The sequence below is a fragment of the Mustelus asterias genome, chromosome 17, assembly GCF_964213995.1.
Source record: "Mustelus asterias chromosome 17, sMusAst1.hap1.1, whole genome shotgun sequence".
Classification (NCBI taxonomy): domain Eukaryota; kingdom Metazoa; phylum Chordata; class Chondrichthyes; order Carcharhiniformes; family Triakidae; genus Mustelus; species Mustelus asterias.
The window spans coordinates 16,877,539-16,891,934 of NC_135817.1; the positions used below are offsets into that span (position 1 = coordinate 16,877,539).

Below are 14,396 nucleotides of genomic sequence, written 5' to 3' on the forward strand. Positions count from 1 at the left end.
GGTTATCAGTAACTGGAGATTGTAGACCCTGGGATCCTCCTTATTCTTGAACCTGTTGAGAATTGAATGTTGTGACAAGATTAAGATTTACCTTCTATTTAGCCACATATTTCAACATCAGAATTCCTACAGTGCAGAAGGAGGCTATTCGGCTCATCAAGCCTGCACCGACTCTGACAGAGCAGCTTGCCCAAGTCCTCTCCTGAAACCCCACATATTTACCCTGCTACTAATCCCCCTAACCCACACATCTTGGAACATTAAGAGGGAATTTACCATGACAACCAACCTAACCTGCACATCTTTAGATTGTGGAAAGAAACCGGAACACCCAGAGGAAACTTGCAGAAACAGGGAGAATGTGCTGACTCCCCACAGCCACCCAAGGCTAGGAATTGAACCCGGGTCTGTGGCACTGTGAGGCAGCAGTGCTAACCACTGTGCTGTCCTTAAATTAAATCCCAGCGTTAAATGACAAGATAAAACAATAAGATTAACCAACCTACCCTGTTTTGTTTGAACTGCTTTCTCACAGACAAATCGAGAGACACTTTTTTTGAAGAGGAGAAACCCAGGAGAGTCAGTCACGCAACAGAAATTAGTTGTTGCTATGCTGTAACTAAAACATAACGGGTCTGATCATGTTGTTGAAAATTAATTAAGTAGTGTTATGGTCTATCAAGTGGGTACATGACACATAAAATGGCTGCCTGGCACATAAAAAGTTACCTGGAAAAGAGACATTAAACAGGCACTCACTCTTAGCGCAGACAGCTACTTGAAATTAAAACATGCAGGACAGACAGTTATTTACATGCAGGGAACAAATACTGCAGGAAGCCAGGGCTTAAGGCACTTTTAAGATAAGGACAGACCCGGGACAATAGGGTCTGATAAAGAGATTAGCCACAAATGGGAACGGGAATACATAAATGCAGGAAAACCAATTACTGTATGTATAGACCGAAACGAAGTCATTGATAAATCACTGAAAGAGGAAATGTATCCATTCTATGAAACAATGCGATGTTAAAAGCCAATGTCTGTATATGTTTGGCTGTAACGATGTGTTAAACTATCGATCCTACTCAACTGTAACGATGTGTTAAATGGCTAATGTCCGGGCTATCCATTGTCTGAAAAGTATAAAAATGAACCACTCCTATTGTATCATTGAGAGAAGGTAGCTGCCTAAAGTACTGCGGAGTGCCAGTGCCTTTTCTCCACGAAGCTTCGTCAAATAAAACTGTATTGTTGAACCTCCAGTCTGACTCCGGTGGTTTTCCCACAACAGTCCACAAGGCAGTTATCCTTGAACAGGTAGGAAGACTAGTGTTCAATCAGTGTGTAGTTCAGGTGACCAGACCAGGAAGGCACAACTCTAGACAGGAGTAGGCCCCCACATGTGTTTTTCCAAGTACAAACCAGCATCTTACATGGTAGGCAGGCTGCTTGAGATTTTTACACACCAGCAGTGTGTTGCCTGTCATAGTGGATTGGGCTGTTCGTTAGGTATCCCATTAAAACGATGCATCAGATATTCAAGTTAGGGTCGAGCGGTTGTTTTTTCTGATAGACGGCGCCTGACTCACCACATCATAAAGTCACACAGCAACTTATGATGTCAAAACAGCAAAGTAAAAAGGCGCCTTCAGCAGTGTTATGTAAAGGAATCATCCACTAACTACAGGTTAGCTGCTTGTTTCTCCTCTGTGACCTTTTTGCGATTGCTGAGATAAAGATTTTGCTGCTGCTGCATTGTTTTGTGCTGCTTTCACAACATGGATGTTCTGGCAGCGCTGCCTTTGGGACTGGCTTAGGCAGGAGAGTTAAAAGAGAGAGCAGGAACAGCTGGGAAAGGGGAAGGAGGAGGAGGAGGGGGCAGTGCTCAGATGGCCAGACCGATAGTGAGTCTTCAGAGGACGTTTCTGCAGTAACTTTGAAGGCAGCTCATTGTGGCTTCATGTAATAATTGATTTATTAACAATATTTCTGTATATACAATCAAAGGTCTGACAGAACTGCAATGTGGCAACAACCTAGTTCATTTTAAACCGTGTTTGTTTTAAGCAACACCAAATCCAGAGCAAAACTCTCCAGTTGCAGGGTTCACCATCTCTAATCCTTGAACTAAGAACGTGCAAGTATTTCAATCTTTATTTCAACTAAAAAGGTAACTTTTCCTCCATTATATTCAGTGCGTGTTACAGAGCTCTATAAAGGTAATACCAGGAGAGGAAGATGACTTGTAATTTTTACTAATTCTGTTGATGGCAGCATTTGTTGCCTATCCCTAATTGCCACCAAAGGCCACTTTGTTTAATCGCTGCAGTCCATATGGTGTAGGTAGACCCTCAGTGCTGTTCGGGAGGGACTGCTGGATCTTGATCCAGCCACAGTGAAGGAACAGCCATATATTTCCAAGTCAGGATGATGAGTGGTTTAGGTGGTGTTCCCAGGCACCTGCTGCCTTTGTCCTCCTAGTGGTTGTGGGTTTGGAAGATGCTGTTCAAGGACCCTTGATGAGTTCCTGCAGTGTCTTGTAGATAGTGCACACTGCTGCCACTGTGCATCGGTCGAGGAGGGATTGAATGTTTGTAGATGGAGTGGAGGGATTGAATGTTTGTAGATGGGGTGGAGGGATTGAATGTCTGTAGATGGGGTGCTAATCAAGTGGGCTGCTTTGTCCTGGATGGTGTTGAACTTCTTGAGTGTTATTGGAGCTGCTCTCATCTAAGCAAGTGGAGAATATCCCCTCTCACTCCTGTCTTGTGCCTTCTAGATGGTGGACAGGCTTTGGGGAGTCAGGATGCTGATTGTAGGGGATTCAGTGATGGTAATACCATCACTGAATCCCCTATGTAAATATGTAAGGAGATTCCAGATAGCTCCAAGAAAAATAGGGTGGTTAAAAATAGGGGATTTTAACTTTTCCAACATTGACTGGGACAGCATAGTATTAGAAGCTTGGATGGAGAGAAATTTGTTGAATATATTCAGGAGGAACTTCTCATTCAGTATGTGGATGGTCTGACTAGGGAGGGGGCAAGACGTGACCTCCTCTTGGGAAATAAGGAAGGGCAGGTGACAGAAGTGTTAGTGAGGGATCACTTTGGGACCAGTGACCATGATGCCATTAGTTTTAAGAGAGCTATGGAGAACGATAGATCGGGCCCAAAAGTTAAAATTCTAAATTGGGGCAAGGCCAATTTTGAGGGTATCAAACAGGAACTTTCAAAAGTTAATTGTTGGAAGGCAAAGGGACGTTTGGTAAGTGGGAGGCTTTCAAAAGTGTGTTAACCAGAGTTTAGGGTAAGCACGTTCCTCTTACAGTGAAGGGCAAGGCTGATAGAAGTATGGAACCCTGGATGACTCAGGATATTGAGGCCCTGGTCAAGAAGAAGAAGGAGGCACATGACATGCATAGGCCGCTGGGATCAAGTGGATCCCTTGAAGGGTATGGAGGGTGTATAAGTAGAGTTAAGAGAGAAATCAGGAGGTCAAAAAGGGGACACGAGATTGCTTTGGCAGATAAGGCAAAGGAGAATCCAAAGGGATTCTATAAACACTAAAGGGCAAAAGAGAATAGGGCCTCTTTGCGCAGATCCACAAGAGATGGGTGAGATCCTAAATGAATATTTCTCATCAGTATTTACTGTTGAGAAAGGCATGGATGTTAGGGAACTTGGGGAAATAAATAGTGATGTCTTGAGGAGTGTACATATAACAGAGAAGGAGATGCTGGAAGTCTTAAAGCGCATCAAGGTAGATAAATCCCCAGGACCTGATGAAGTGTATTTGGGCATTGTGGGAGGCTAGGGAGCAAATTGCAGTCCCCTAGCAGAGATATTTGAATCATCGGCAGCCACAGGTGAGGTGCCTGAAGATTGGAGGGTGGCAAATTTTGTGCCTTTGTTTAAAAAAGGCTGCAGGGAAAAGCCTGGGAATTACAGGCTGGTGAACCTCACATCTCTAGTGGGTAAGTTGTTAGAAGGTATTCTGAGCGACAGGATCTACAGGCATTTAGAGAGCCAAGGACTGAGTAGGGACAGACAGCATGGCTTTGTGAGTGGAAAATCATGTCTCGCAAATTTGATTGAGTTTTTTGAAGGGGTAACCAAGAAGGTAGATGAGTGCAGTGCAGATTTGGTTACATGGACTTTAGCAAGGTCTTTGACAGGGTACCACATGGTACCATAAGGTTAAATCTCACAGGATCCAGGGTGAGGTAGCCAAAGAGCTACAAAATTGGCTTGATGACAGAAGCCAGAGGGTGGTTGTAGAAGGTTGTTTTTCAAACTGGAGGCCTGTGACCAGTGGTGTGCCTCAGGGATTGGTGTTGGGTCCACTGTTATTTGTCATTTACATTAATGATTTGGATGAGAATTTAGGAGGCATGGTTAGTAAGTTTGCAGATGACACCAAGATTGGTGGCATAGTGGACAGTGAAGAAGGTTATCTCAGATTGCAGAGGGATCTTGATCAATTGGACCAGTGGGCTGACGAATGGCAGATGGAGTTTTAGATAAATGCAAGGTGATGCATTTTGGGAGATCGAACCAGGGCAGGACTAACTCAGTTAATGATAGGGCGATGGGCAGAACAAAGAGATCTAGGGGTACATGTTCAAAGCTCATTGAACGTGGAGTCACAGGTGGACAGAGTGGTGAAGGAGGCATTCGGCATGCTTGGTTTAATTGGTCAGAACATTGAATACAGGAGTTGGGACGTCTTGTTGAAGTTGTACAAGACATTGGTAAGGCCACACTTGGAATACTGTGTACAGTTCTGGTCACCCTATTATAGAAAAGTTATAATTAAACTAGAAAGAGTGTAGAAAAGACTTACTAGGATGCTACCAGGACTTGATGGTTTGAGTTATAAGGAGGCTGGGTAGACTGGGACTTTTTTCTCTGAAGCGTAGAAAGCTTAGCGGTGAACTTAGAGGTCTATAAAATAATGAGGGGCATAGATCAGCTGAATAGTCAATATCTTTTCCCAAAGGTAGGGGAGATTAAAACTGGAGGGCATAGGTTTATGGTGAGAGGGGAGAGATACAAGAGGGTCCAGAGGGGCAATTTTTTCACACAGAGGACGGTGAGTGACTGGAACAAACTGCCAGAGGTGGTAGTAGAGGCGGGTACAATTTTGTCTTTTAAAAAGCATTTAGACAGTTACATGAGTAAGATGCCTATCGAGAGATCTGGGCCAAGCACGGGCAATTGGGACTAGCATAGTCATTAAAAAAAGGGTGGCGTGGACGAGTTGGGCCGAAGAGCCTGTTTCCATGCTGTAAACCTCGATGACTCTAATGCCATTGAACATCAAGGGGTGATGCTTTCTTGCTGGAGAGTTTTTGCAGTGCATCTTGTAAATGATACATACTGTTGCTAATGTGCATTAGTGGTGGAGGGAGTGAATGTTTAAGGTGGTAGATGGGGTGCTAATTAAGCCTCGATGGTGTTGAGCTTCTTGTGTGTTGGAGCTGCACTCATCCAGGCAAGCAGAGAGAATTCCATCACACTCCCGACTTGTGTCTTGCAGATGGTGGATAGGCTTTTGGTAGTCGGGAGATGAATTACTCACCTCAGAATTCTGAGCCTCTAACCTGCTCTGGTAGCCACAGTATTAATATAGCTATTCCAGTTCAGTTTCTGCTCAATGATAACGCTCAGGGTGTTGATACTGGTGGATTCAACAATGATGTGGAGATGCCAGCGTTGGACTGGGGGGGTTAAACACAGTAAGAAGTCTCACAACACCAGGTTAAAGTCCAACAGGTTTATTTGGTAGCAAAAGCCTCTAGCTTTTGGAGCGCTTGCTGCTCCTTCGTCAGGTAAGGATTAAGATCATCTTTGCGCAGATCCACAAGAGATGGGTGAGATCCTAAATGAATATTTCTCATCAGTATTTACTATTGAGAAAGGCATGGATGTTAGGGAACTTGGGGAATAGTGATGTCTTGAGGAGCGTACATATCACAGAGACCTGACGAAGGAGCAGCGAGCACTCCGAAAGCGAGTGGCTTTTGCTACCAAATAAACCTGTTGGACTTTAACCTGGTGTTGTGAGACTTCTTACTGGATTCAACAATAACAATGCCATTGAATGTCAAAGGGAGTTGCTTAAATTCTCTTGTTGGAGATGGTTCTTGCCTGACACGAATATTACTTGATGTGGAGATGCCGGCGTTGGACTGGGGTAAACACAGTAAGAAGTCTCACAACACCAGGTTAAAGTCCAACAGGTTTATTTGGTAGCAAAAGCCACTAGCTTTCGGAGCGCTTGCTGCTCCTTCGTCAGGTGAGTGGGAATTGTATTCACAAACAGGGCATATAAAGACACAAACTCAATTTACAAAATAATGGTTGGAATGCGAGTCTTTACAAGTAATCAAGTCTCAAAGGTACAGACAATGTGAGTGGAGAGAGCGTTAAGCACAGGTTAAAGAGATGTGTATTGTCTCCAGACAGGACAGTTAGTGAGATTTTGCAAGCCCAGGCAAGTCGTGGGGGTTACAGATAGTGTGACATGAACCCAAGATCCCGGTTGAGGCCGTCCTCATGTGCGGAACTTGGCTATCAGTCTCTGCTCAGCGACTCTACGCTGAGCAGACTCTGCAGAGTCGCTGAGCAGAGACTGATAGCCAAGTTCCGCACATGAGGACGGCCTCAACCGGGATCTTGGGTTCATGTCACACTATCTGTAACCCCCATGACCTGCCTGGGCTTGCAAAATCTCACTAACTGCCCTGTCTGGAGACAATACACATCTCTTTAACCTGTGCTTAACCCTCTCTCCACTCACATTGTCTGTACCTTTAAGACTGGATTACCTGTAAAGACTCGCACTCCAACCATTATTTTGTAAATTGAGTTTGTGACTTTATATGCCCTGTTTGTGAACAGAACTCCCACTCACCTGACGAAGGAGCAGCGCTCCGAAAGCTAGTGGTCTGTGCTACCAAATAAACCTGTTGGACTTTAACCTGGTGTTGTGAGACTTCTTATGAATATTATTCGTCAGCCCAAGTCTGGATATTGTCCAGGTCCTGCTGCGTTTGGACATGGATTGCTTCAGTATCTGATTACATACACACCCTCCCCTTGCTTATCATGGCCTTTTACCCAAACAGTTAGGAACGCTCCATCTCCCAACAACCACACCCCTGACCCTCAGCCCAACCCAACCCAACCCAACCCTACCACCAGCTCAAACACCCAGCACGGCCGCTCGAGCTCGCTCGCTCCGTTGCTAGGTAACTCCGGCCGGATATCCGGGTTGACGTCACGGGGGGACTGGGTGGTGGCGCGATTGCGTCATCGCGTCAGTTGGGGTCGGTAACGTCACTAGCCGGTGACGTGTGCCGCGGCATGATGGCGGCGCTGGAGAGAGAAGAGGATAACCTGTAGAGTCAGTTGGAACTGTGCTGCTGATGGCCACCGGGAGCTGCTTGAGGTGAATCTTTTAGCTGCATTGAAGGGAAAGTTGGGTGAATACTGTGCATGCTGACAGGGGGAGATGGTTGAAATATGGTGGCAGGGCGCTCCTGTGGAACATAAACATCTCCACTGAGCAGTGGGGCTGGATTCCCTGCTGCTAATTAATTCTAATGCTATGTTGACTGTATTGGCTCACCCTGGTGATTATGTACTGAGTCTGACATTCATCATTTGTCATCTTTCATTTACACAGCAACTTTTAATGTAAAGAATGTCCAAAGCTGATGCTGAGCTTGGTTGAACACGTTTTGGGAATCCTTTTAAAGAGAGAGTGATTAATCAAGGCAGCAGCAGCTTGTCCTCCATTCACCACAAGACTGTGCAGCCACTGACCAGCTGAATCACTCCATCACTTCCACTTCCCATGATCTCTACTTTTGGTTCTTCACCATTGATGGGACTGATAGCACCCATCTGCTGACTGACCTGAGGTGTTGAGCCTTTTTAAACCTCCAAAATCTTTGTGCTGAAGGGCTCCCAGGTTTTTGACCCAGTGACAATGAATGTTATTGTTGGCCTGGATGGAGCTTGAGTGCTGCTGTAGAGTTGCACCCACCCAGGTAAATGGACAGTATTCCATTGCATCATAACTCAGAAGAACTTTACCAGCTGGATTGGCTTTCCCATTATGCCAACCTCCTCCCCTGCCCCCCGCCCCCAGCCCCCAAAAAGCAGCTGAAAGACACTTTGAGTGGGTTACAATTAATACAGATAACAGCCCATGTGGAATTGGTGACACTATATTTGGGCTTGTTCAGACTGGATTTATGTTGCAGCCTAGGCAATTGAGCTGTTCTGTTGAAACTGCTAAATCTTGGCATCATTTCTGCAGGGAAAAATCTGGTCCAAGTGCAGGTTTGTTTTCTCTACCTGAATGTACAGAGTAGTACTGCAATAAACACGTCCTATCTTATTGATTATCATATACATTTCAAGTTTACATGTGGAAAATTCATTTTACAAATATTGGAGGTAAAAAATCAGATTCTGGATTAAGTCAGGGCAGAAGAATGGGAATAAGTGGATGGCTAATTTAAGAGTCAAATGTGACAAAACCTGTACTGTAAAAAATCTCATGTCTTTTGGTGGCTGATCTTTTAATGAGTGAGTAATGAAATTGAGTATTTGTAAAGTAACTTTTGGCAATGCACACACTTCACACTACCTAGTTTTGATATGGTTAAAATTGCTGTCATTCTAATTATTTATTCGGTTTCTGTTTCAGGGTTGCAATGAATCAAATTGGAGATTTTTCAGACTGTCTTTCTGTAGCTGTGAATTAAGTGTCGGAAAATGAAGCAGATTAAGTCTGAAATCATGTGGATTGTCTTTATCCTGGCTTCTTGCTGCTCAGTGCAAGCTGTAGAGTATGTAGATGTGGCCAAGCATGCAATCAAACTGCACCGAGGGAGAGGAGTAACAATCACAAAGGGGACACAATGGATCATGGAGAATTGTAAGAAGTTGTCTGGCATGCTTCGTCAGAAGAATGTGGTGCTGAACAAACTGAAGAAAGCAATTAAATCCGTCGGAATGGACTCAAGACTGTCAGTGGAAGAAAAGATCTTCCAGGTGCACACTTTTGAGATCTTCCAGAAGGAGTTGAATGAGAGCGAGAAATCGGTCTTCCAGGCAGTCCATGGACTTGACAGAGTACTGCAGGGGGATTATAGAGATATTGTGAACATGAGAGAAAGCAGCAAGCAACGTCTGGAAGCCTTGAGAGAAGCTGCGATAAAGGTCAGACTTTCCTTTGTTATATCTCATAACTTCCATAAAAAGTGTGACTTTACTTTATTGTCTGTGCTCCCAACCTGATTCTCATTGTACAGCTAGCCACCAATGCATATTGTAGTGACTGAAAAATTAATGAATTTCTCCTCCTGAAAAATATTGCTTTTTCAACATCTGATGAAGTAGTGCTGATGTGTGCCCAGCTGCTTGGCTGTCAGCTTGAGCCACCCCATTCCCTCAGAACTGCTTCTCCAGCCAATGCAGTGCAATGCCCAGGAGATGGTGCGCTCAGCCCAAGTCTTTGGTCTTCTCTTATCTGAGACCCCCATCCAGTCTCATTACCCATTTTGCTGACAACCCACCCATCCGAGCTAATCAAAGTTACAATGATATCCTATGTGACTGACAGTTGGCACTATCTCTCCTATATCTTTCCGCCACCTTTAGCGTGAATAAGCCACCTTACACCATTGTATCACACCTCTTGCTCAGTTTAGCAGGGCTCCTCACACTTGGTTCCTCTCATATCTATCTAATTATAGCCAGAGCAACTTTAGTAATAGCATCTATTCCAACTCCTGCATCATTAACTGTGAAAACCTGAAGGATTTCTCTGGTTTCTCATCTAGATGCAGCTTCCTGTAATATTGTCTGAAGACATATGCTAAAATTGCTAATGTATGCTGACGCCACCCAGCTCCAGCCCCCGCTAGTCAGCCTGTGTATAGAGTTTTACAGCTTTTTATAGCAGGGGGGGAGAGATACAAAAGTGTCCAGAAGGGCAATTTTTTCACAGAGGGTGGTGAGTGTCTGGAACAAGCTGCCAGAGGTAGTAGTAGAGGTGGGTACAATTTTATCTTTTAAAAAGCATTTAAATAGTTACATGGGTATGATGGGTATAGAGGGATATGGGCCAAATGCGGGCAATTGGGATTAGCTTAGGGGTTTTAAAAAAAAGGGCGGCATGGACAAGTTGGGCCGAAGGGCCTGTTTCCATGCTGTAAACCTCTATGACTCTATGGGCACAAAGAGGCCCTTTGGCCCATCATACTTCAGCCTATCTGAAGCTTCATTTTGGATGAGCTGGAATGTCCTCCCATTAAACACTGGGGTGATTACTTATGCCTGCAGCTCCTCCAATCTCAAGTTCCCTCCTAGCTGTTCCTCCAAAGACGGAACCTATGATCAGAGAATCAGCAATGGAGGAAGGAAGGAAACCTGAGATTCACAGAGCTGGAGAACGAGAGTTGCAGAGAGAGAAAATGGCAATTCTCTTCAGAGCAGGAGCTCAGAAATTGGGAAGTCAGTGGATAGCTGACACTTTGTTTCCTCCCTTTGGGAGTATTTATTGTTTTACAACCCTTTTTGAGTTGTGGGGTTGCATTGTTTCTGGCAGGCACTGGGGAGGATGCACTGAGATATCTTATTATAAATAAACAGTCTCTTCTCCCCACCCCTCTCCCTTCTCCTGGTTGCAACAGCCCATCTGTTGAAACTAATCTTGACTTTTGGCATATTTTTGCTTCAGTCACTTACCCTAAAACTGAATTCCGCAACCGTTTAACTCTGTATAAAAAAAGTTTCTCCTGCCACCTGTTTTCTTAAATTTAATCTCGTATCTATGGCACCTCATTCTTGTTTCCTCGCCAAGTATAATCTGCCATGTCCCATCCTTTCCCCATGGCTTTCTCTCCCTGCTGTCTCCACCCTCCTTTATAGCCTGGTGCTAAATTTCTGCTCCCAGACAGCAACAGGTTTTTAATCTCTGGCCATTAAATTATTTCTGCTTTTGATGCTCTCTTTAACATACAGGAAGAAAAAGAATATGTGGAGTTATTGGCTGCAGAGAAACACCAAGCTGAGGCACTTAAAAATATGCAGCATGCAAACAGAAGCTTGTCAATGCTTGATGAAATCCTTGAAGATGTGCGGAAGGCTGCTGACCGTTTGGAGGAGGAGATTGACGACCATATGTTTGACAACAACAAACTGGTGAGTTGTTGGTTAAAGACATATATAAGCAGCTGGAGTAGGTTGTTTAGCCTGTGTTACCATTCAGTAAAATACTGTCTGATCGTCACCTCACCTACAGTTTTCTGCACTGCCCATTCGTTATTGGCTGTCCCTCCATTCAAGGATGGTGTCTACTTAGAGTCATGAGTTTGTGACTGAACAGGCCACAGACCTGCAGATCTTTGGACACACGGGCTAGTGGGAAACAGAGTGCATGATTTGCCTCCTTTTCTTTGCCTCATCATTAGGATGTTGGGACACCAAGCACAATGCAGCTTGATGGACAAGTTGTTGCCATTTTGAATGATTGGTAGCAAGCACCTCCCAGTCACTAATGTCAATGCTGCTGTGCTTGACAGGGAGCTTCAAAATGTCTTTGTAGTGTTTTCCATGTCCTTCCTGGGAATGTTGGCCATTTGAGAGTTGAGAAAATAGGACCTAGGGAAGAGATTTTCAGCCGTGCAGGCACAGTGGCCATTCCATTGAAGTTGATTTTACAGGACTTTTGGCTGGATGCTTGTGGAGCCGGCTTTACAAGTATTTATTCAACAGTCCTCCCATTGAATCTAGAGGATACGAGTTGCATTGCTGATGGAATTTCTATTGTGCTTTTTTGCGTCACTGATGCACTGTCCCAGTTTCACTGTCGTACAGGAGTGTGGTAAAGACAGATGCTCTGTGCACCAGGAATTTGTTGACTTGCGGAGGCCTTTTGTCAAACATTCACTCCCGTAGCTTGTAGAAGGCTGAACTGTTGTTGGATCTCCTTGTCGGTAGTAGCCTTTTGACAGAGGTGGCTGCCAAAGTATGGGAAGTGTTCAATATATTCTAGACTTGCTAGTTCAACATATATAGGAGGTGGAATATTTGGCTGACCAGGTGTAAGTTGCTATATGAGCTTTGATTTGGCAACATTCAAGGACAGACCAAGTTTCCTTCATGCAGATTTGAAGAGATCGAGAGTGGCTTTGCAAATCTGGTGCAGAAAGGGGGCACTTCCCATCTCCTGTGATTCCTTTAATATCCAAAAAAATCATTGACCTCTGTCTTGAAAATACTGAATGAGCATCTACATCTCTCTGGAGTAGAGAATTCCAAAAGCTCTATTGAGTGAAGACATTTCTCCATGTCTCCGAGCCAAATGGCCAGCACCTTATACTGATATATTCCTGGATGTCTTGTACACTCCTGGTGTCTCTGACTCTAACAGCAGTTAGAATTTCGGTTAATTACATTTCTAACATTTCTTCTAAAAGAAATGGCCTTGGTTCCAAAAGGGATAGACACCATGCTAAATGCTCTTTCTGATCCAGATGTTTCAATGGAGAGTTCAATATGTGGTACTGCTCCGATGGAAGAATTGATTTTCCACTTTTCACAACTGCAGGGAAACAGATCAACTCCACATCATAGAGTCATAGAGGTTTACAGCATGGAAACAGGCCCTTTGGCCCAATTGTCCATGCTGCCCAATTTTTACCACTAAGCTAGTCCCAATTGTCCGCATTTGGCCTATATCCCTTTCTACCAATCTTACCCATGTAACTGTCTAAATGCTCAAGGCTTTTGGGATAGGTGATGACCTTCAACTAAAATCTTTACTGAAGAAATTAAGCGCACAAAGAACAATTCATTGGATGTGTTGAAATGTTAGTGTGAAATGCATTCCATTTTGAGTTGGTACATTTATTGATCAGGCAGATGAGGGAAATATTTTCCAATCCAATTTGTGAGAATTGGGGAGCTTATTGTAGAGTTAGGGGGAGCAAGATTGTTAGGGCAGAATCTGTAATATATAGGAAGAATGGAATTTAAAATGGAAGTAAATTGATAGAGCGACTGAAAACTGTAGGGTGTGTGCTGGACACTATTCTACCTCTGAGTGAGACATCTGCTGAGTGCTGGCACTCCTACTTCTAATTCGGAAGGTTTTAGACCCCACTCTGGACAATGCTGGTGAGTTACGGTGTTTAGATACTGAGTTAGTACCCAGCAGGCTCTAGATAGAGTCACCACTGGCACCCTGTCGGTATTCTCGTCTTGGTTAGAAGGGTTGGCTTCAACCACCACTTACCAACCCAATGGTCTCGTGAAGGAAAACTGAGTATCGGCTCTGAATACCAGGTTAACATCCAGTGGGATAGTCGGGTCTGATGGTTGAGTGGTTCTGCCAGTGCAAGGTTAAATGGAGTTCTTTAACTTTGGTTGCATTTTAACTTGGAGAAGGTACTCTGCAGATAGTGGTACATTGTCTCAGCTACTCGAGTCACATTTCAAGTACGTCTTGAATTGTGACTTGTCCTAGGACGGAACGCTCAACACCCGGAATAGCCTAATGTTGATGTGTGTCTAACACTGTAGGTGGAAACTCTCCGAATTGATGCTGCTCCTTTCTTTGGACTGTACTGGACAGTGAACGTGTTAACTTGAGTTCTTGCTCACTTTGTTAATGAAAATCTTATTGTCAACCTTTAAAGTTTTACAAGTGCTTGTAAAATTTCTAACTGGACAAGAAGTTTTTAATCAGCTAGCTTTCTGGTTTAAAACAAATTCTTAAACAGCAATCTTCATATTTCACGACACACCCAATATTGTTGAACTGGTTAGCGGAACAAGTTGGCCTGCCACAAAGTGCAATTACAGTAGTTTTATATTTCAGATCCGTGGTGGAAATGTTGAAGCAGTTATCAGAGTTGAAGAGGAAGAAGACCATAATCGCAACCTCTCTCTGCATGAAGTAGAGGGCGGCTTGGGGCTGAGCATGCTCATTGACTCTCAGAACAACCAGTATATACTGACCAAACCTAGAGACTCGACCATCCCTCGAGCTGATATTCATTTTATAAAGGTAATTGGGGCCTATGTTTTTCATAATTGTAACCAGGACCCTTTATGTTCAGTTTTATTTGTTTCAAATGTGAGAACTTCTCAAATTTCTGATTTGCTAAATGGCTTTCTTGGTGACTGTAAGATGGATTGGAGAGCACCAAGTCCTGGTGGTGGAGTAAACCTGTATGTTTATAGCATTCGGATAGAACTGTATTGAGGCCCAGGTCAAATGCTTTGCTGAAATAATCTTGAGCTCCACCTATAGCTAACAACGAGCAGCACTTCAGATGTTGTCAGTGCTAAGTTGGCTCTGGCATT

At 44.0% G+C, this 14,396-nt stretch overlaps 1 protein-coding gene across 3 annotated transcripts in view; it reads left to right on the top strand.

Moving 5' to 3' along the window:
* The first annotated feature begins 7,333 nt into the window (after positions 1-7,333).
* The window catches only part of slc9d1 (solute carrier family 9 member D1), a 67,123-nt gene continuing 60,060 nt past the window's right edge, over positions 7,334-14,396 (top strand). For all 3 annotated transcript variants that reach the window (XM_078232333.1, XM_078232334.1, XM_078232335.1), the window contains exons 1-4: positions 7,334-7,458; positions 8,728-9,242; positions 11,049-11,228; positions 13,909-14,097. In XM_078232333.1, coding sequence (XP_078088459.1) covers positions 8,796-9,242; positions 11,049-11,228; positions 13,909-14,097 — 816 coding nt within the window. In that variant the 5' untranslated portion in view covers positions 7,334-7,458; positions 8,728-8,795. The remainder of the gene's footprint in view (positions 7,459-8,727; positions 9,243-11,048; positions 11,229-13,908; positions 14,098-14,396) is intronic.